At 42.7% G+C, this 24,157-nt stretch overlaps 1 protein-coding gene across 1 annotated transcript in view; it reads left to right on the top strand.

The window, feature by feature from the left end:
• Positions 1-24,157, top strand: part of osbp2b (oxysterol binding protein 2b) — a 53,467-nt gene that overhangs the window by 4,799 nt on the left and 24,511 nt on the right. Inside the window, exon 2 of the mRNA XM_063017858.1 lies at positions 2,855-3,063. Coding sequence (XP_062873928.1) covers positions 2,855-3,063 — 209 coding nt within the window. The remainder of the gene's footprint in view (positions 1-2,854; positions 3,064-24,157) is intronic.

Genomic DNA, 24,157 nt, shown 5'->3' on the forward strand with positions numbered 1-24,157 from the left:
TTCGGTTTGTGCCTGTGACTCAGACACATCCAGATATAATTCATGGCTTTCCTGGTTTTTTACTGACTCGCTGTGCTTGTATGGCAGAGAAAGGGTCAAAAATGTATTCCCGCAGTACAATTGCGCCCTCTACTGACTAGTCGAGGCGCCAGCACTAGTAAGAAAGGATCAGGAGAGCTTAGCGTGTCTTTCCAAACTCCATTGCGAGGCTCCATTGAGGGCAGGTGAAAAGATGTGACCTGTGACTACGTGCTTAATAGTCACAGCCCTTCTCAACCACCATGGGAGGTGGCAATAGCAGTATGGAGAAGACTAAATTTGGAGCAAATAGGGGAAAAAAGGTTAATTGGTTTGAATAAATGGATGGAGGGTAGTCATATGACGTCTAGGGAAACTGAGGCGGCGTCTCCTGTGGTCATTTTGTCACGGTCACTGGGTAGACTTGTAAAAACTGTAATTTGGATGTCAATCTCGTAAATGAATCCCATCCATCCACTTTGACAACCCTGGAACCATTTTTTTAGAGGCTTCGGGTCTGTCATATTGCAGGTTGCAAATCTTCTTAACAAATAATCGCTTTATCACATGAGTTCTGTATGCAGTTGTGTGCTCATGTTGTTTCATTCTGTTGTCTTATACTCTTAAATAAACAGTACGGACGGTTATTTACAGCTTTATATTTATTCATTGAACAACAACAGCCATAATACTCATGTGTGACTTCAATACTCAAACTTGTGTCACACTTGAACATGTCCGTGCAGAGCAAAGCTATTAAGAATTCTGTGTTATACCTGTTTTCCCACAGTGGGCGGAACTTGTCATGAAGTTAGCGAAAACAAAGCCCACACTTTTAGAGGGAGGATATGATTGGTCAGTTTTACTGTCATTTAAAATTGGTCTCTTATCGAATTACCATTGATCAGCCCTTTGAGAATTTATAGCTGGACCAGCATTCTCTCTAGTAACAGCAGAACAAATTAAATAGGCGGGTATGAAGGGTTTGTTTGCTTAGATTTGTATTTGTTTACATGTCGATTGTTAATTTATGCGTAGATAAAATAAAATCAGAAATGCTCACTTATTATATTATATACTTATATATTATTTTTAGAATATCTGGTGTGTGTTTTTCTCTTTGGTGATCAGACTGAACTGCAGTGACTGTGCTCAGTACCACCGAGTCGGGAACGTTATACACAACTGTATCTTTTGTCATCTCAGCACATTCAGGCTCTGGCTGGATTCATTCTCTTCCCCTCCAGGCTGACGTCTGTGCTCTAATGTGACCTCTGCTCAGCTGATCTCACTCCGCTTTCAACCCAGTGTTTATGAAAGAAACAAGAAACAAGAACGCTGAACCCGCAGGACATTTCCCCCGCCCTTCTGAAGCTTTACTCTGCTTTCTATTACAAATCCATCTGCTTTTCTGTTTCTTACTCGTACTATATTTATCCTTTTATCACATGGACCTTTTTAATGCATTTTCCTCCCAATCTAGTCGTATCCAATCACCTGAATTGTATTTTCTCCTCTACTGCTGCTGACCTCGGAGGGCCGTAACTAACACTCGCCCCCTCCGACACGTGCAGTAGTCGACCGCTTCTTTTCACCTGCACGATACGGGTTAATGTGGAGATCTGTATTGCGCACAGAGAGTCACACACAAATCTTTATTATCCTCCGTCTCAGTGTCCCAAGCGACGAGTTAGCAACAGCAACATTTTCTTGATTATATTTTCTCACCTAGCAAACTCAACATGACAAACAAGTTACTGGTGTGAATTAAATGTGCTGTTTGTTGTGTGTGTGTTCATTGTGTGCGGGTGTGTGCATTGTGTGCCTGACATCTGGTCATGGCATTAATGAGATATTCAGTACACACACACACACACACTTAATACTGTGTAAATGAAGCACTTCCATCTACTTACATGTGCAATGTGTTTGACATTAAGGACTCACTTCTATGGCACACACACTGTCACACTTTACAGGTGTTGGAACAACAATTGTTGCATCTAACAAGCTCATAACCAGGTGTCCTCATACCTCAATAAAATGATCGAGTGGCTGTTCTGTTTTAGTGGCACTTAGGTTGCACAGCAGTAAATTACACCACGCCTGTACTGCTGGGATCCATGTCCTCACGATGGATTGGTGCCCAGTTATGGGCATGTTAATGGACTGTGTCCAGTAATTCCATAGAAACTGGACAATCTGTGACCCTGACCAGGATAAGACTTAAAGTCTTAAAACATGAAGATGATAATGATTATGATTGTTTAGGGAGTTCAGCAAGATACACAGTAGCTAAGATAGTTCTTCCCCCTCGTTGCAGCAATAACAGTCTTTACTGAATCTGTGGGAATTCATGACCATTCAGTCAAATAAGCAATTGTGAAATCAGGCCCTGTTTTGGATGATTGGGGTTTACTATATGGCCTAAAGTATTTGGACACCGGACCATGAGCTTGTTGTACATTCCATTTCAAAACCAGTAACTGTGCTAAAATATAGTATCCTCTATGTGATCTGTTCAGCTATAACACCACTCAACAGGCTTCTCACAAGATTTTAAAGTATGTCTATGAGAATTTGTGCCCATTTAGTCAAAAGAGCATTTGTGTGGCTGCATGCCGAGTCTCAATTAATGTTCCAGTTCATTTCAAAGGGCCTGGTCAGTGGGGGCCGAGGTCAGGACTCATTGGAGTTTCTTGAACTGAGCTTCATGTCTTCCCTAAACTGTTGTGCAAAGTTGGAAGCATATAATTTCCTTCATATAATTAATTTATTACACCTGTTAGCAATTGTTGTGTCTGAAACACATGAATTCCCTTTTTTCATCACGTAGGACCCAGGCGGAGATGGCGCACACGTGCCGCGGCACCATCAACCTGGCCACGGCTCACATCGACACCGAGGACGCGTGTAACATCGTGCTGAACAGCGGCGGGCGCACCTACCACCTGAAAGCCGGCACCGAAGTGGAGAGGCAGAAATGGGTGACGGCGCTGGAGCTGGCCAAAGCCAAAGCCATCCGAATGATGAACGAGCAGTCTGGTAAGATCAGGCCGTGTACTTATTCTGACGTACGCTGCTGCGACGGGCGTGCTGCGTTCTGGTGCTTTAAACTGTGTGAACCTTGGAAGGGCGGGTTTGGTCCTGCTGAGTATTTAAACATAAATATCTGGGTGTCAGCGTGTAGGACTGGTTGCTCCTGGGAAGCCAGAGTTTCTGTGAGTTAGTCTTTCCTGAGTGTTTGTGCCCTCACAGCTGTTGGACATAAGAACGTTTCCCATGTACAAGTAGGAGCGATACAGGGTGGCGCAGTGATCCAGTACGGTAGCTCTCCAGTGCTTGAGCTTAAAATGATTATACTCAAGAAATCACAACACAGATTTATCCTTGTCCGGGTCATGGTGGGTGTAGTTTCATCAAAATCTGTGGGCGCAATGCAGTAACACACCCCAGAGAGGACACTAATCCATTTTTTTTATTATTTAACAGTGGACTGGACCTTATTATATAAATACTTAAGGCACTGAAAACATTTGTGCAAAGCTACTAAGATAAGTGTGTGTGTGTGTGTGTGTGTGTATGTGTGTGTGGGTGTGTGTGTGGGTGACCTAAGGAAATGGGCTGGTTTCCAGTGTGCTTTGCCCCAGTTACTCTGCTGCTCTTCTCACTTACATTTTATACTAAATATAAGCGATCGGTTGAATGAGCACACGGTGTGTGTGTGTGTGTGTGTGTGAATTTAAGCCCTCAGTTGCATGAGCACACAGGGTGTGTGTGTGTGTGTGTGTGCATTTAAGCCCTCGTTGCATGAGCACACAGGGTGTGTGTGTGTGTATACATGCCAGTGTTTATGTGTACGTATTTATGTTGTTGCTGCGGGTATGGTGGTGCCCACGCCCCTGAACGTTGGTGTGGGTACGTGTGGATGTTTCTGTGTGAATATGAGAGGAGTGGGGATGGGCATCTCCTCTCAGATTAGGTCTGGTACAAATGGGGCAGCTTCTCATCGTCCATACTGATCCACATCTTATTTTTAGAGCGGGTCGGGTGTTCCTCTGAGACGAGACCACGTACATCTGGAATTGTGTGCATGGATCTGATGTATTAAATCCACGCCTATGTCAGGAATTGCAGCTTAACCAGCTGTCCTTAAACTATATGGATAAAAGTATGTGGACACCTCATTCTGTGCATTAAATTCAGGTGTTAATAGGTGTATAAAACCAACAAAAGTTGGGACGTTTTTCTTCTGCTTGTATTTTGACTTAAAATGCCCATGCGGTCTGAGGCACTGCATTCAGGTCGCTGTCTCCCCTCTCGAATCCCACTTCTGACATGCCTTTAGCAAGTTTGCAAAACATGTCTGTGGTAGGTCAGTGGTAGCCCAGTGGGCTTGGACTTAGCAGCTAGAACACTGTGGGTTCTAATCCTGGCTCTGCCATGCAGCTACAGTTGGACCCTTGAGCAAGGACCTTGACCCTCTCTGCTTTAGGGGCTCCGTACAGTTGCCGCCCCTGCTTCCTGCTGACCCCGGCTATGATGTGCGAAAAAGAATTTGATTATACTGCAATAAAGCCCTAGGTTATCATTATTATCCTTATTCCTATTACTTATCCTTTTATATAAATAACCTAATTTTGATTTGATGCCTGTAACACACTCCAAAAAAGTTGGGACAGGGCAAAATAAGTGTGAAAGGTTTATATAATATTTTAATTACAGTGTTTCGAAACATTCCACAATAAGCAGGTGAATTGGTAACAGGTAGTACACCCCTGTAGGCTCAGTCTTAAGTACAGGCCAGAAACTACTGATAAATGGGCGTGACCTTCAAGCCTTTAGATGGCACTTTATGAGAAAATGTGATGCTACTTCAGCGAGAGCATGTTGAAAAACTTAATACAGTTCATTGTTGCATGAACAAAGGAAACCGGAATTCTGTTACACTCTGTACAAACCACTCTGTAAGTTCTCCGGGCCTGAGCTCATCTCAGATGGACCGAAAGATAGTGGAATTGTGTGCTGTGGTCAGATAAGTCCACGTTTTACCTCGTTATCAGGAAAAATCGAACACACTACACTCAATACACACATTATTTATCACATCCACTTATATCTGTCTACTGTTTATCTTCTATGCTTGAACACCAGGCCATAATCACGTATTCAAGCATCTGCACAACCATGGACTACTTAAAACACAAGACATAATTTGAAATTTACTGTCAGGGTAAATATTATGATTAGTGATGTCTATTATATTAGTTATGAGGAGAGGGGGTGGGCAAAGCTCTGCGATGAATTGGTGTCCTGTCCAGGGTATTCTTACCTTGTTTCTCGGTGAAAAAATGCAGCTTAATTTGTACTGTTTTTTTTTATTAAACACAGCTCAAAAAAGTTTAGGGTTTTGTTTACATTTTTACTTGTTATGTGTTTTATTTATTTATTCATTTTTAATTGGGGTTGTAGTTCAGTTTTCTCTAATCAAATGAAGGCTTGATCTCATCCATTTACCTTGCGGCACGGTGGCTCAGTGGGTAGCACTGTCGCCTCACAGCAAGAAGGTCCTGGGTTCGATCCCCAGGTCCTTTCTGTGTAGAGTTTGCATGTTCTCCCCGTGTCCACGTGGGTTTCCTCCGGGTGCTCCGGTTTCCTCCCACTGTCCAAAGACGTGCAAGTGAGGTGAACTGGAGATACAAAATTGTCCATGACTGTGTTTGATATTAAACTTGAACTGATGAACCTTGTGTAATGAGTAACTACCGTTCCTGTCATGAATGTCACCAAAGTGTAAAACATGACGTTAAAATCCTAATAAATAAATAAGTTACAGTTGCATGTAATAACAACACATTGCCAGCAGGTGCCGCCCTCGTCTCTTGTTTTTTTCTGTCCATGCTTTTGCAGATCCACACTCGGGAGTGGGAAGCTGCTATTAAAAATGATAGAAGAGAATAATTTGAGAATGGGAAATCACATTGACATAATCAGATATCATAATTATATATATAGGGCTGTATGGTTGTACCAGGGTGCACACGGAGCAGAGGAGCAGCTGTTGTGTTCCAAATACTATCCTATATATTAAGTTCCAAGTATTCCATGTTGTGCTATTACTACCCACATTTAATTTTTATTATTTTGTGACTGTTTGTTCCCTCGAACCTTCACATTGCAGTGTGAGCTCCGGTATGATCAGGGTTGTCAGGTATAATTTACACTTGTGCCAAAAGTATTGAGTATTGAGTTCAGGTGTTTTAGCCACACCGACTGTTTAATATCAGTGTTATAAAATAAATCATATGCTTTTAATTTGTGGCAACAGTTTAGGGAAGGCCCTTTTAAAAATGGAAGCATAATGACAACATTTAAGTGGAAGCATGTTAAACTGGGAATGCAAAAAATGATTCCACAAAAGTAGCAACACAGCCAAGGTTGCCAGGTGAAAGGAAATAGGTAAAAGACACTTCTTCACTAACTGAATGAAGCTTAATAAATGGTTCAGCAAACAATGCTTTTAACATATGCTTTTAATTTGTGGCAACAGTTTAGGGAAGTCCCTTTTAAAAATGGAAGCATAATGACAACATATAAGTGGGAGCATCTTAAACTGGGAATGCAAAAAAAAAAAAAGATCTCACGCTTGAAGAAAGTAACTCAAATTAAAGGGATAAATATGGATCTGGTAACCACCTCTAGCAAGGTTGCCAGGTGAAAAGAAATAGACACAAAAACGTCTTTACTAACTGAATGAAGCTTAATAAATGGTTCAGCAAACAGTGATGCCACTGTTTAATATCAGTGCTGTAAAATAAATCATATGCTTTTAATTTGTGGCAACAGTTTAGGGAAGGCCCTTTTAAAATGGAAGCATAATGACAACATATAAGTGGGAGCATCTTAAACTTGCAATGCAAAAAAATGATCCCACACTGTCAGCTAGAAAATAATCAAAATAAAGGAATTATTTGGATCTGGTAACCACTTTCCAAGGTTGCCAGGTGAAAGGAAATAGGTAAAAGACACAACCGTCTTCACTAACTAAACGAAGCTCAATAAATGGTTCAGCAAACAGTGATGCCACTGTTTAATATCAGTGTTAGAAAATAAATCCTATGCTTTTAATTTGTAACAGTTTAAAGAAGGCCCTTTTAAAAATGTGAGCATAATTACAGCATAGAAGTGGGAGCATCTTAAACTGGGAATGCACAAAAATGATCCCACACTGGCAGAAAGAAAGTGACTCAAATTAGAGAAATAAATATGGATCTGGTAACAACTTCTTAGCAACACAGCCAAGGTTGCCAGGTGAAAGGAAATAGGAAAAAGACACGGCTTCACTAAATGAATGAAGCTTAATAAATGGTTCAGCAAACAGTGATGCCAGTCGCAGTGGATTCTTCCCTATTTCACCATTTACTGTGTTCCTCCCTTTTCATTTTACAGCCCCCCCTCCCCTCACCCCCCCTCTCTCTCTTTCTGTTTATTTAATCATTTCATGTGTTTCTCAGTACACACACACACAGAGGTGGAGGAGGAATCTCTCTGTTAGCTGTTTAGTTTAACGTTTGCTTCACCTGTCATGATTTTGTGGACTGGATCTGATCTGTATGGGGGCAGTAAAGTCCCTCTGCGTGTGAGTAACCTCAATCCTTTTAGAGAGGCAGGTTGAAGGTGTGTGTGTGTGTGTGTGTGTGTGTGTGTCTGAAATGTTTGCACCCCACAGCTTTGTTCATTTTGTAATGGTTGTAGTATCTGGTTGTGTGGTGGAAGTGAAATGCTGTGATGGGCTTCCTTAAAGCTAGGCATCAAACAAGGGGGTTGATAGTTAACATACAGTAAAAGTGCATTCAAATATTTAATAAAAATATCTTTATTAGGGGTTATGTACCAAAAACCAGTATGTCATAAGCTAGAAACAGCTTATAACAGTTCCCTGAAATATTATTAATGATATTTATGGTGTAACTACACTGTTTCTGACAGTCCACTGCACCTGGTTGAGCATTAGTTTGCTCCAGGTGGATGTGTTTCTAATTATCACGGCTTCTCTATCACAGATTTGCCGACTCCAACGATGGGAAACCCGTTTTTCTCCTGAAACTGTTGCCAGGCCTGGTCCGATCCGTTTTTATAATGCCAGCGTACTTTGTGTCTTTCTGGGTACTCAGTCAGTGTCGTGGCCCCTTTTAAGCATCACGAGGGAACCTTTCTGGATGAGGTGGTGTAAAGGTCCTTTTTCGGACCCACACTGGACGAAGGCTGCCGCTCGTGCATTTCCGTCACTGTCTCGCTCAGGGTTTCATTTCTTTCCTCTATTCCTCTGCTTGTAACAAGCAGTTTTCATATCGGCTTGATTCTTTTTCTGTCCACTTTCTCTGTCATGGCTATGAATGTTTTTCATTTGATACGTTGTTGGTTTCCGTTATTTTGTCTACCCCTTTTATTTTCTCGTGGCCCCTTTTTAGCCACTGTTTTTGTACCTTGGAGGTGCGACCCGCCCTGTTACATTTTCTTGTGCAGGAATCTACTTTAAACTAGTTCCTCTGAATGTATGAAAGAAATATCACTACGTCGAGGTTGGTGTTTTCTAGAGATCTGCACTGACAGGACATACACAACATGATGGATGGACTCAATACAGCACGTGTGCATTAGGAAAATGAAATGATGTAGTGAACGTCAAAGCTGCACTGCTACCCAGAAGATAAACCACAGACCTTGCCCTAAACTCCATACTACAAAATGAATTTGTTTTCTAATGTAGAAAACTTTCACGGTTATGAACTAATTTAATATACTGTTTAGTACGGTAGCCATTTGGGCTTCCATTTCTGCTTCCAATGCGCTCATACTCTTATAAAATCTTGCATACTGACCCCCCCTGTAGGGGCATATCTTATGATTGTATGAATATATCTATATCTATAACTATATCTATCTGTATGCGTGTGTGTACAGTGCATTGTTTTCTACATATCCCAGCTTGGGTCAGAGCATAAAGTCAGCCATTGTATGGCACCCATGGAGCCTAGAAGGAACCAACAATGGTTGCATTGCAGAGCCATGATTCGAACCCTTACACTTCAATTGATAGTCCATCGCTCTACCCACTAGGCTACCACTGTCTGTGCTTTAGGGTAGCACAAATCAGGATTAAGTGATTAAGTGAGTCTTCAGAAACATTGGCCTTCTGATTAAAGGTGTGTGTGTGTGTGTGTGCGCGCGCGCACAAGTGCGAGAGTCGGACTGTTCAGCTTATTGCTGTTATTGATTAAAAGCTGTTGATGTTGAGTGGGTTATTGCTCAGTCATTTCACTCTTTGATTTATTGCTTCTATTTTCTTCAAGCAATTGTGTGTGTGTGTGTGTGTGTGTGTGTGTCCAGTACCAGGGTAAAAGGCTTTGTTGCAAGCCTTTATTTAAAATGGTTCACTTCATTATGTCTACAACAGAATTAGTGAGGTCAGGTTCTCATGTGACGTGATATGAACTTCCCTGTGGTCACTCTTTCAGTTTTTTAGTGTTGGATGGGGTCGAGGTCTAAACACTAACTAAACACATTTAGAATTTGTCCAAGTGTGTCCAAAATGTATGTGAGACTGTGTGCTTTTTAATCATTTGCTTTGTTCACTCATTAAAATATGTGTACACAGGGCAGCTGTAGCCTTGTGGTTAAGATACTGGTACAGTAATCAGAAGGTTGCTGGTTCAAGCCTCACCACTGCCATTTTGTCACCAACGGGCCCTTGAGCAAGGCCCTTAACCTTCAATTGCTTAAATTGTAGACTGTCACAGTACTGTAAGTCACTTTGGGTAAAAGCGTTTGCTAAATGTCGAAAATGTAAATGTCATCATAAATCTTCATGGGACATGAGTGACACAACGCAACTCATTTACTGTCAGATCGATGTCTTTGAATAGGACAATTGTGTCCAAACACACACACACACACACACACACAGAGACACACACACTAGACAGGATCTGCACAAGTGATTTTGTTCTAATTTTAGATTCAGCTTCTATTTCAAATGTTCTTTAGCCTGAAATGTAAAGAGAGAGAGACAGAGAGGAGGAGAATTGGCTATGAGCCAGACATCAATACCGGACCTCACACACACCCTTTGGACTGAATAGGTAGCGCAGCAGTCCAGTATACTAGCTCACCACCGACCCGGCAGCTACGCAGACATGATTGGCTCTGTCTAAGGGGCATGAGAGACTAGGGTCTAGGGTATTGTTGTTTCCGGATCAGGATCAGCTAATGTAAATGAGCCTCTAAAAAGGAAAAACAAACACACACAATGATGGGCCGACTGTAGTTTGCATAGCAAAATAATTGGATTACAGTCTGAGTCAACTGTCATCTGCCTTCAATTATCTTTGTATGCCTACACACACACACATACACACACATGATTTGTTCTATGTCCATATATAAACATGCTAAACACACAACATGAAATTATACTGCAGTTTTAATGCTGGTTAATAAAAACATCTTGGCTAAACGTACCCAGGACGCAGAAGCTAATGATGATAATTACTTCTGATCTACTAAACCATCGTTCAGAGCTAAACAAGCATGATGAACTTCATTCTGCCTTTCAGAAGCATGACGGTACAAAAAATGTGCCAGTTAGTAATAAACAACATACACGTTCTTCTGTTTAATAGCCTAAAATAGTGTAATATGGTGTCCCACAAGGTTCTGTGTTAGGACTCTTATGGATTGTTTTGTTTATGCACTGCTCAAAAAATAAAGTTAATGCTTAATTATTGCAGTATAACACCAAGTTTGGTAAACTTTAAGCATCAGCAATTGTGACTCAGTTTCACAAAAATGCCCACGTGTCAGAAGGGCAGGGGCGATTTAATGCACAGGCTTACCTGGGCTTCAACCCAGGGGCCCCGAATAATTGAGGGCCCCGGATTGGCTGTTTTATTTTTTATTAATTTTGTTAGTTATTTTGGTTAATAAGAATGGGGAAGCTTACAAACCAGTGATTTTGTAAATCATTTACACGTTATTCATATTTCTGACTGTTGATTGGCCAGAAAAACTCCAACGAGCTGCTGTAGTTCTGATTGGTGGTTTCAGTTAAGCAACGTGAACGTTGGAGCTAACGTGTTATACTCCACTCTGCCAGTCACAAATGCCAGCGGGGAGCGGTCTTTATCCAAACTTGCAATAGTTAAAAATAAACTGCCATCTGCTATGCACCAAGAAAGAGTGAGCCACTTGACTCTGATGTCTATTGAGAGTGACATTTTGAGAAATCTGGATTTTAAGGACATTATTTGAGACTTTTAATTCCAGAAAAGTAGAAGAAGAAGGGAGGCTCAGATGTTTTCTATTTTTCATGTTAGAACTGCACTGTTAGAACTGCAAATGATGAGACTGTAGACCTGGGTACTCTTCCTGATTCCATATTTACATCCTTATTATTTTATTGAATCTGCATTTAATGTTTTGACCTGTTGATTGTTGTCTGTGTGCTATATTAGCTATATTAGTTCGGAAGGAACTTGTCTTGCGTTGTGTACTGATTTTATGAAAATTATACGTGGGGGCCCACAACCAGCCGTAGCCCCTGGGCCCACAGGCAGGTTAAATTGCCTCTGCAGAGGGGGCGTGGGTTAGCTCCGTTCTCCTCAAATCAGAGCGGGGATCGGCATTAGTGGAGAGGAAGCATGATGAGAAAAAGGGGAGAAAAGGCATAAACAAAATACAAAAACATATATATATTTGGCAACAACAACCAGAAGTGTCAGGTGAGGAAAAGGTGAAGAATGATGTCGGTAGTATCTTGTTGCTTGGGGCTTCTGTCCTCCACAGCAGGCTTCAGGTACATAGTGATGTAAATAAGGCATGAATGTTAAGATTAAAACCCACTGCTCTGGATACATAAACATGAATAAAGATAAAAACATCGCACATCAAACATATCTTTACTAATCAGTTTATTAGAATGACCTTGGTGCCGCGTATACTGTGGTGTGAGATTTACCTTCTAGTGTTACACTCTATAGAACCAGTACGTACAGTATACGCATGCACCTAGATGTGTGTGTGTGTGTGTGTGTGTGTGATGTACTGACCTTGTCCTGCTTGCTATCGTCAGTGCACTGCAGTGAATGCAGTGATTTTTTTCTGTAGCAGCTTTATTATAGTACCAAACTGAATGTGTGTGTGTGTGTGTGTGTGTGTGTGTGTTTATGTTTGTGGGTAAACTGGGAAATGTGGGTAAACTTGGAGAGAGAGAAAAAAGCCAGTCAGCATGTACACACACACACACACACACACACACACACTTTAAACACACTGCAGCAGTGCTACTGACAGACACACTGTAATAATGATGTGCTGTGTTTGAAAGAGTCAGGACACTCGAACATTCTCTCTCTCTAAACCTCTCTCACCTCTCATTTCACCTCTGGAGGGAACTGGTAAATCTACTATATTACCCGTGTAAGTGTGTGTGTGTGTGAGAGTGTGTGTGCACTGAATAAAAAAAAATCACCGGAGAATCACCGGTGCGCTCTCCCCCCTCCCTGGCTCACGATGCTGTCCGGCGCACTTCCTGCACCGAGTGTGTGTGTGTGTGTGTGTGTGAGTGTGTGTGTGAGTGAAGCTTAGAGCCGAGGAAGAGGACGAGGTGTAATGAAGAGCCGAGCATGCTGGGAACCGGGCACAGTGCGCACCGCATGCGGCTCGGGCTGCCTGCGTCGGTTCGGCAACAGTCCGCTCACGGCCCACGGCGGACGGGGGAGAGGAGACGGTGCCTCGAATTCCTCCAACAGTCCTGCTCCGGTCCGCTCGTCCTCCTTTTGCCGTCTCCTAAATTTCGCCTGCCTCAGAGGTACCAGTGAGTCCCTCCCTCTCTCTCTCTCTCTCTCTCTCAGCCTTAATTTTGGGTTTGATTGACTGGTCTAGGCTTGGGCTTTAGCTTCCTTACTTCTTAATCTCTCTCTCTCTCTCTCTCTCTCTCTCTCTCACACACACACACACACACACACACACACACACTATTCTATCTAGAGTCTATCACAAATATAATTGCTTATTGCTTGTGTGTGTGTGTGTGTTTGTTTTAATCTACTTGACATGTTTGTGATAACTGTGAAATACTTCATTAGAGAATCGACCCTTTATTTTGGGACACTCTCAGCTTCTCTGTGTCCTAAAATCCTCTCTATGGATTTATTTAGAATACAAAAATGTCCATAAAATATTTGGTTTGTGCTTCATGAACGAAAACTGAACGACTTTAGCGCCTCTTGGTGTATTTAAACGTGAGACTTTTCTCGTTACGGATTCTTGCCAGCTAACGAGTGATGGTTGTAGCCTAGTAGCCTAGTGGTTAAGGTACTGGACTAGTAATCAAAAAGTCGCTGGTTCAGGCCTCACCACTACCAGGTTGCCACTGTTGGCCCTTGAGCAAGGCCCTTAACCCTCAATTGATTAGACAAGATACTGTCACAGTACTGTAAGTCGCTTTGGATAAAAATGCATCTCAAAGTTGCACCACTTTAAATTTTGGGCATTTAGCAGATGCTGTTATCCAAAGCCACTCACATCTGTGACAGTATACAATCGAAGCAATTGAGGGTTAAGGGCCTTGCTCAAAGGTCCATCAGTGGCAACCTGGCAGTGGTAAGGCTTAAACCATCAACCTTCTGATTACTATTCTGATTACTAGTCCAGTACCTCAAATGCTAGGCTACTGCTGTCACACTCTACTAAACAGAATGCCAGTCGCTCGCCTGGCATTCAGTCAACCCAAAAACTGCCACTTCGGCCCGCCCTGCTCTCTATCTACACCTGCATTTAAACTGAAACAACCCCGACCTCCGACCTACCTTAGGGAACCTAACTCTCGAGCTATTAGTCTATCGAGCTTGTCTTGATAGACTAATCAAACTCAAGGAAGACAGGCATCAAGGCTTTCGGTAACAGCACCCAATTGATGGAATGACGTTTATCACTTCTTCACAAAGTGCTTAAATGGAGACAAACCTTGAACATACAAATGTCTCTATCTTTTCCTTCTACTGGTACTACCCACACTGGTTCTAACAGGGTTCTAGCAGATGTTTGATCTGTAAGTTACTCTGGATTAGAACGTCTGCTACATGCTGTGAACATAAACGTATGCAACAACTCTACACACTATAACTACTGCACTAATTTAACGTACTGTTTAGGGCTGTACTGTGCAGGCTGGTGACAGCTAACTACTCTAGTTAACTACTCTAACTGTAGCTAACTAGGTAACGTAATGGCTTTTGAGAACAACTGCATCAGAAAACTGCTGAAAATCTCATGGTGGTGGAAGATGATGACCACTGAGCGAGTGTACGAGATGGCCAGAACAGAAAAGTAGCTCCTGAACCACATTAACTGTGCAAGTTATGTTACTTTGGGCATGTAATAAGGGAACACTGCTGTATTATATTGGTGTGGCTGATCCGGGTTCGAATCTCAGAGGTGCTATCGGCCAGGCGAACGTTTACACAGAAATGGCTGACTATCAATGATGGTTAGGCGCCCTGTCCAGGGTGTTCCTACCTCGTGCTCAGTGTTTTCCCTCTGAACCAGACCCGCTGCAACCCTGATCAGTATAAAGCTGTATAAAATGATTAATTTTGTAAGTTCTGTTGTGATTCAATAGAGTTGAGATGTAAGAGCAGATGAAGCAGCTGTCGTTTCTGTGTTTTATCGCTGTAGCTGAAGGAGGACGAGCCTGGACGTTACTGTGTGCTGTTAGATGAAACTTATGTACAGAACATGATCGATTAATGTTAGCGTCAGCTGGAACGGTCAGACTTTGCAGGCTGCGTCCTTTGTTGCGATATTGACCGGGAACGACCTTTAAAAGCCCACAAATACCACAGAGTTTCTCTACAGAACAAACGGCTCCTCTGAGGCGATGCTGAACTGCTCATGCTGTAAAGCGGGATTAGGAATATTGCTGTTTCTGCTGCTGGGGGTATCACCAATATTAAAAACATTTCTTTATTAGCTTCTAATTCTCAAAAGTATTTGGACACCTGACCATGAACTTGTTGGACATTCTATTTCATAAACAAATAGTATTAAAATAGAGTAAACGTTATGTGATCTTTTTAGCTTTAACAACAGCCACTGGGTGGCACGGTGGCTCAACTGTCGCCTCACAGCAAAAAGGCCCAGGGTTCAGTCCCCAGGTGGGGCGGTCCGTGTCCTTTCTGTGTTGAGTTTGCATGTTCTCTCCGTGTCTGTGTGGGTTTACTCCGGGAGTTCCAGTTTCCTCCCACATTCCAAAGACATGACATGCAAGTGAGGTGAACTGGAGACACTAAATTGTCCAGGACTGTTTTATATATATATATATAAATATATATATAGGGGTTATATATATATATATATATATATATATATATATATATATTTCCTGTCATGAATGTAACCAAAGGTGTAAAACATGACGGTAAAATCCTAATAAACAAACAAACAACAGCCGCTCTTCTGAGTAGGCTTCTCACAAGACTTTGAAGTATGTCTGTGCCCATTTAGTCAAAAGAGCCTCAACTGATGTTCCAGTTCATTCCAGAGCTGTTCAGTAGGGCTGAGGTCAGGGCTCTGTGCTGACCATATTAGAGCTTGCTTTTGTGCTCAGGAACAGTAAAGGCCTTCCCTAAACTGTTTCTGCAATATTGGAAGCATATAATTTCCAGTTATCAATTGCTGTGGCGGAAACACATTCAAAAATTAGAAGTCTGATGTGTGTCTTGATAGGGTATGTAATTAGTATGAACTGGACATTTCATGTGAACGTAGGTAGGTACAGTGTATCACAAAAGTGAGTACACCCCTCACATTTCTGCAAATATTTCATTATATCTTTTCATGGGACAACACTATAGACATGAAATTTGGATATAACTTAGAGTAGTCAGTGTACAGCTTGTATAGCAGTGTAGATTTACTGTCTTCTGAAAATAACTCAACACACAGCCATTAATATCTAAATAGCTGGCAACATAAGTGAGTACACCCCACAGTGAACATGTCCAAATTGTGCCCAAATGTGTCGTTGTCCCTCCCTGGTGTCATGTGTCAAGGTCCCAGGTGTAAATGGGGAGCAGGGCTGTTAAATTTGGTGTTTTGGGTACAATTCTCTCATACTGGCCACTGGATATTCAACATGGCACCTCATGGCAAAGAACTCTCTGAGGATGTGAGAAATAGAATTGTTGCTCTCCACAAAGATGGCCTGGGCTATAAGAAGATTGCTAACACCCTGAAACTGAGCTACAGCATGGTGGCCAAGGTCATACAGCGGTTTTCCAGGACAGGTTCCACTCGGAACAGGCTTCGCCATGGTCGACCAAAGAAGTTGAGTCCATGTGTTCGGCGTCATATCCAGAGGTTGGCTTTAAAAAATAGACACATGAATGCTGCCAGCATTGCTGCAGAGGTTGAAGACGTGGGAGGTCAGCCTGTCAGTGCTCAGACCATACGCCACACACTGCATCAACTCGGTCTGCATGGTCGTCATCCCAGAAGGAAGCTAACGCACAAGAAAGCCTGCAAACAGTTTGCTGAAGACAAGCAGTCCAAGAACATGGATTACTGGAATGCCCTGTGGTCTGACGAGACCAAGATAAACTTGTTTGGCTCAGATGGTGTCCAGCATGTGTGGCGGCGCCCTGGTGAGAAGTACCAAGACAACTGTATCTTGCCTACAGTCAAGCATGGTGGTGGTAGCATCATGGTCTTGGGCTGCATGAGTGTTGCTGGCACTGGGGAGCTGCAGTTCATTGAGGGAAACATGAATTCCAACATGTACTGTGACATTCTGAAACAGAGCATGATCCCCTCCCTTCGAAAACTGGGCCTCATTGCAGTTTTCCAACAGGATAACGACCCCAAACACAACCTCCAAGATGACAACTGCCTTGCTGAGGAAGCTGAAGGTAAAGGTGATGGACTAAACCCAATTGAGCACCTGTGGCGCATCCTCAAGTGGAAGGTGGAGGAGTTCAAGGTGTCTAACATCCACCAGCTCCGTGATGTCATCATGGAGGAGTGGAAGAGGATTCCAGTAGCAACCTGTGCAGCTCTGGTGAATTCCATGCCCAGGAGGGTTAAGGCAGTGCTGGATAATAATGGTGGTCACACAAAATATTGACACTTTGGGCACAATTTGGACATGTTCACTGTGGGGTGTACTCACTTATGTTGCCAGCTATATAGACATTAATGGCTGTGTGTTGAGTTATTTTCAGAAGACAGTAAATCTACACTGCTATACAAGCTGTACACTGACTACTCTAAGTTATATCCAAGTTTTATTTCTATAGTGTTGTCCCATGAAAAGATATAATAAAATATTTGCAGAAATGTGAGGGGTGTACTCACTTTTGTGATACACTGTAGATAGATAGATAGACAGAGAGAGACTGATCGATGAAGAGATAGATAGATAGATAGATAGATAGATAGATAGATAGATAGATAGATAGATAGATAGATAGATAGATAGATAGATAGATAGACTGATCGGTGAAGAGATAGAGATAGATAGATAGATAGATAGATAGATAGATAGATAGATAGATAGATAGATAGATAGATAGATAGATAGATAGATAGATAGATAGATAGACTGATCGGTGAAGAGATAGATAGATAGATAGATAGATAGATAGATAGATAGATAGATAGATAGATAGATTATTATCCTGTATCTAAAGTTTTTACTCTGTAGAGCATACTGAAGTGTTTATTTACACTGTTAATGATGTGGAAAATTAACAGCGGTCATTTAATTAACCCAGACTGATTTATTATGAGAAGAAAAAATCACCATGTAATGTGTCTTCAGCCTTTCACATAAAACTTACAATTTACACAGTGTCACATCTCATCATGTGTGTGTGTGTGTGTGTGTGTGTGTGTGCGCGTATGTGTGTAGATTGTGAAATAAAGTGCCAGAGCTCAAGGACAGTCGTGCATACGTGTATTTAAGGGTATTTATAGGTGTTGCTGGCGGCCTGTCTTCTCACAGCAAGGAGGGTCTGGGTTTGATTTCTTTCTATTTGTAGTTTGCATGTTCTCCCTGTGTCTAGATGGGTTTTCCTGCAGGCGCTCCTGTTTTTTCCCACCAGTCCAAAGACTAGTGTGTGTTTGCCCTGTGATGGACTGGCGACCTGTCCAGGGTGTTTCCTGCCTTTCGCCCAATAAATCAGATCCAGCCAGACCCTGACCAGGTAGACACTGAATAACTGAAAAGAAGGATGACTTTATTTTTTTTATATATATTTATATACACATGTCAGAGATCAGGGTCAGCCATTGTACAGCGCCCCTGGAGCAGACAGGATTAGGGGCCTTGCTTAAGGGCCCAACAGTGGATTTAAAGCTCTCTGCAGGTATAATGACAGATTACAGGAGAACAGAGATCACTCAGGTCCCCTAAATGTCTATACCAGTATACACATGCACCATACAGCTAAAAGTATGTGGACACCCCTTCTGGTTATAAAGTTCAGATGTTTCTTTTGCACCCATTCCTAAAAGGTGTATAGAATCAATTGGACCCTGTAAAAACACACATTATTAAATGTGACTGACCTTGTTTTCAGTTCACACTATTGATTTGCAGGACAAACCCTCGATGACCTCAGATAGGCTACAGAGTTTGCATCCACCACCCTCATAGTGCACGGAAGAACACCAAGTAAGATTTGTATTGTAGAATAAAAACAAATGAACTGCTGGAAATAACAACATGATGGTGCGTCATGGTTCAGACAGCTGTGCACGCCCAGTTTCACCAGAACCTTTTACTGTCATGATACTTGAGTTATGTTGGATGCCCGTCCTGACGCCTTCCTAAAACCACCTCCTTGTTTCTACACTCTCTGTCCATTTTATCAGCTCCACGTACCATATAGAAGCACTTTGTAGTTCTACAATTACTGACTGTAGTCCATCTGTTTCTCTACATGCTTTGTTAGCCCCCTTTCATGCTGTTCTTCAATGGTCAGGACCCCCACAGGACCCCCACAGAGCAGGTATTATTTAGATGGTGGATGATTCTCAGCCCTGCAGTGACACTGACATGGTGGTGGTGTGTTAGTGTGTGTTGTGCTGGAACGAGTGGATCAGACACAGCAGCGCTGCTGGAGTTTTTAAACACCTCACTGTCACTGCTGGACTGAGAATAGTCCACCAACCCAAAAAATATCCAGCCAACAGCGCCCCGTGGGCAGCGTCCTGTGACCACTGATGAAGGTCTAGAAGATGACCGACTCAAACAGCAGCAATAGATGAGCGATCGTCTCTGACTTCACATCTACAAGGTGGACCGACTAGGTAGGAGTGTCTAATAGAGTGGACAGTGAGTGGACACGGTATTTAAAAGCTCCAGCAGCGCTCATACCAGCACAACACACACTAACACACCACCACCAAGTCAGTGTCACTGCAGTGCTGAGAATGATCCACCACCTAAATAATACCTGCTCTGTGGGGGTCCTGATCATTGAAGAACAGGGTGAAAGGGGGCTAACAAAGTATGTAGAGAAACAGATGGACTACAGTCAGTAATTGTAGAACTACAAAGTGCTTCTATATGGTAAGTGGAGCTGATAAAATAGACAGTGAGTGGTTTTAATGTTATGGCTGATCAGTGTAGTTATTTTTTATATCTTCTTGGATGAGCTGCTCTCTGGACTTCTGGACTAAATTCTTTGTCCTTCAGCGTGTATCTGATTCTGCAGGACGAGCTTGTGCGTTTATTTTGGTCGCTGTCCTTGGTTCTCATTGCGCCGCTGATCGTGGTTCTGAATTTGTGATGCTGTTATTTTTGTATCACGGTTTGAGCAGACGGGCGGCACCAGGGTGTTGTGGGTAGCGCTGGCGCCTCGCAGCAAGAAAGGCCTGGGTTCAATTCCTTGTCTGGGCGACCATGTGTGGAGCATGTTAGGATAGAATGGCTTTATTGTTGCTTATTCCAGCTTGTTCAGAGAGCAGGGTCAGCGATTGTACGGCACCCCTGAAACAGAGAGAGTTAAGGGCCTTGCTCAGGGGCCCAACAGGGGCTGAATAGCATAGCTGGGATTTCAACTCTCAACCTTTCGGTTAATATCCCAAAGCTCTACCCACTAGGCTACCACTGTCCCATGTTCTCCCTGTGTACGGGTGGGTTTCCTCCGGGTGCTCTGGTTTCCTCCCACAGTCCAAAGACATGCAATCAGACCAACTGGAGTTCTTAGAAATTACTCTAAGTGTGTGTGTGTGTGTGTGTGTGTTTGCGTGTGTTTGCGCTGTAAGGTGAGGTGTTTCCTGACTTTCTCCCAATGTATCGGACCCACCGCAACCCTGACCCTGATTTTATCATTTTATATATACGGTATGATATTATTTTTTGAATATCTTAATCCCTCTCTGAGGCCCTAGAGAGCTCAGACGGTTTTCTGTGACTGTATGAAGACACAGATCAGACACGCTGTTCCCTCTGTCAGTGTTAGAAAGGCCACACTGTACAAAATTCATCAGCGCTGGTATTTAGAAAACAGTGAGAGTTTCTGTAACCAAGTCGTTTCCTCAGCGGATTGTGTAACCAGACCTGATTACGACTTTTATTACATCTTATAATTCTAATGTGATTATTATTCTCTGCAGTACATCATTAGCATTTCATTGTAGAACATGTGTGTATAACCGCATCATATCCTCTCCTGGTTACACAGGTTTGAAATCCTCGGGTTGGTAAACAGGACAGATTCTGGGCTTATTTTGGGGAAGACATGATCACTGTGGAGCCCATTAGACAAAGTGTACAGAGCAACACATGGACTTCAGTCAGTAACTGTCTACCCACAAACTGTCTGTTCCTTTGTATTGAAGGTGTAGCTTATGAAATGAACTAATAATGTATGTACTAGATAGGTGTGTGTACAGTGTATCACAAAAGTGAGTACACCCCTCACATTTCTGCAAATATTTTATTATATCTTTTCATGGGACAACACTATAGACATGAAACTTGGATATAACTTAGAGTAGTCAGTGTACAACTTGTTTAGCAGTGTAGATTTACTGTCTTCTGAAAATAACTCAACACACAGCCATTAATGTCTAAATGGCTGGCAACATAAGTGAGTACACCCCACAGTGAACATGTACAAATTGTGCCCAAAGTGTCAATATTTTGTGTGACCACCATTATTATCCAGCACTGCCTTAACCCTCCTGGGCATGGAATTCACCAGAGCTGCACAGGTTGCTACTGGAATCCTCTTCCACTCCTCCATGATGACATCACGGAGCTGGTGGATGTTAGACACCTTGAACTACTCCACCTTCCACTTGAGGATGCGCCACAGGTGCTCAATTGGGTTTAGTCCATCACCTTTACCTTCAGCTTCCTCAGCAAGGCAGTTGTCATCTTGGAGGTTGTGTTTGGGGTCGTTATCCTGTTGGAAAACTGCCATGAGGTCCAGTTTTCGAAGGGAGGGGATCATGCTCTGTTTCAGAATGTCACAGTACATGTTGGAATTCATGTTTCCCTCAATGAACTGCAGCTCCCCAGTGCCAGCAACACTCATGCAGCCCAAGACCATGATGCTACCACCACCATGCTTGACTGTAGGCAAGATACAGTTGTCTTGGTACTTCTCACCAGGGCGCCGCCACACATGCTGGACACCATCTGAGCCAAACAAGTTTATCTTGGTCTCGTCAGACCACAGGGCATTCCAGTAATCCATGTTCTTGGACTGCTTGTCTTCAGCAAACTGTTTGCGGGCTTTCTTGTGCGTCAGCTTCCTTCTGGGATGACGACCATGCAGACCGAGTTGATGCAGTGTGCGGCGTATGGTCTGAGCACTGACAGGCTGACCTCCCACGTCTTCAACCTCTGCAGCAATGCTGGCAGCACTCATGTGTCTATTTTTTAAAGCCAACCTCTGGATATGACGCCGAACACGTGGACTCACCTTCTTTGGTTGACCCTGGCGAAGCCTGTTCCGAGTGGAACCTGTCCTGGAAAACCGCTGTATGACCTTGGCCACCATGCTGTAGCTCAGTTTCAGGGTGTTAGCAATCTTCTTATAGCCCAGGCCATCTTTGTGGAGAGCAACAATTCTATTTCTTACATCCTCAGAGAGTTCTTTGCCATGAGGTGCCATGTTGAATATCCAGTGGCCAGTATGAGAGAATTGTACCCAAAACACCAAATTTAACAGCCCTGCTCCCCATTTACACCTGGGACCTTGACACATGACACCAGGGAGGGACAACGGCACATTTGGGAACAATTTGGACATGTTCACTGTAGGGTGTACTCACTTATGTTGCCAGCTATTTAGACATTAATGGCTGTGTGTTGAGTTATTTTCAGAAGACAGTAAATCTACACTGCTATACAAGCTGTACACTGACTACTCTAAGTTATATCCAAGTTTCATGTCTATAGTGTTGTCCCATGAAAAGATATAATGAAATATTTGCAGAAATGTGAGGGGTGTACTCACTTTTGTGATACACTGTATATTCACAGTGATATTGCCATACATGCACACATATATACACTGATCAGCCATAACATTAAAACCACCTCCTGGTTTCTACACTCACTGTCCATTTTATCAGCTTCACTTACCATATAGAAGCACTTTGTAGTTCTACAATTACTGACTGTAGTCCATCTGTTTCTCTGCATGCTTTGTTAGCCTGCTTTCACCCTGTTCTTCAATAGTCAGGACCACTACAGAGCAGGTATTATTTAGGTGGTGGATGATTCTCAGCACTGCAGTGACACTGACATGGTGGTGGTGTGTTAGTGTGTGTTGTGCTGGTATGAGTGTATCAGACACAGCAGCGCTGCTGGAGTTTTTAAACACCTCACTGTCACCGCTGGACTGAGAATAGTCCACCAACCAAAAATATCCAGCCAACAGTGGTGGTCCTGTGGGGGTCCTGACCATTGAAGAACAGGGTGAAGGCAGGGTAAAAATTATTTAGAGAAATAGATGGACTACAACTACAAAGTGTAGGATATATATATATATATATATATATATATATATATATATATATATATATATATATATTTATACTTAATAGTGTTTTATATTTCTGTACATATACACACCTATCTACTGCATACAGTATACACACAGACATACACACACACACACACACACACACACACATGCACTGATCAGCCACAACATTAAAACCACTGACAGGGTGATTAAATGGGCGTAAGGATCTGAGTGACTTTGACAGGATCAAATTATGATGCATCTCTAAAATAGTGAATAATGTGGGGTGTTTCTGGCATGCAGTGGTTAGTACCAACCAAAAGGGGTTAGTACCAACCAAAACGGGTTAGCGCCAACCAAAAGGGGTTAAGGCCAACAAAAAGGGTTTACTACCAACCAAAAGGGGTTAGTGCCAACCAAAACAGGTTACTGCCAACCAAAAGGGGTTACTACCATCCAAAACGGGTTACTGCAAACCAAAAAGGGTTACTGCCATCCTTAAGGGTTTACTACCAATTGGGGTTACTACCAACCAAAAGGGGTTATTACCAACCAGAAGGGGTTAATAACAACCAAAAGTGTATCTCTCTCTGTACCTCTCAGTTCTGTTCAATTCAATGGTATCTTTACTGACATGACAAATATGGACATCAGTCATATTGCCGAAGCTTGGTTACAGATTTAAGACTCTCTCTCTGTATGTTTCTTTCTCTCTCTGTATGTTTCTCTCTCTCTCTGTATGTTTCTCTCTCTCACACACACACACACACACACACACACTTTCTCTGTGTGGCGAGGTGCTTTGTGTGAAGCAGCCGCTCGCAGACACACACACACACACACACACACAGTTTGGTGTTAGTTAGGAGGGGAGAGATGAGTCATACGCCGTTCCTTCAGACTGATCGTCTTCCTCTCGTTCCTCTGAGCGTCTATAACTATCCGGCGGGTAGAATCACACGGGCGCCCATTATTTCATTCAGCAGCACCTGTAGCCTGCCAGTCATGGTGAGTGGGGCATTTTGATAGCAGATGAATGAGTGTGTGAGCGCCTCAGCTGGTGTCAGTGAAAGTGTAAAGGTGTGTAAAGG

Source organism: Trichomycterus rosablanca, chromosome 21 (genome assembly GCF_030014385.1).
Source record: "Trichomycterus rosablanca isolate fTriRos1 chromosome 21, fTriRos1.hap1, whole genome shotgun sequence".
NCBI classification, from domain to species: Eukaryota; Metazoa; Chordata; class Actinopteri; order Siluriformes; family Trichomycteridae; genus Trichomycterus; species Trichomycterus rosablanca.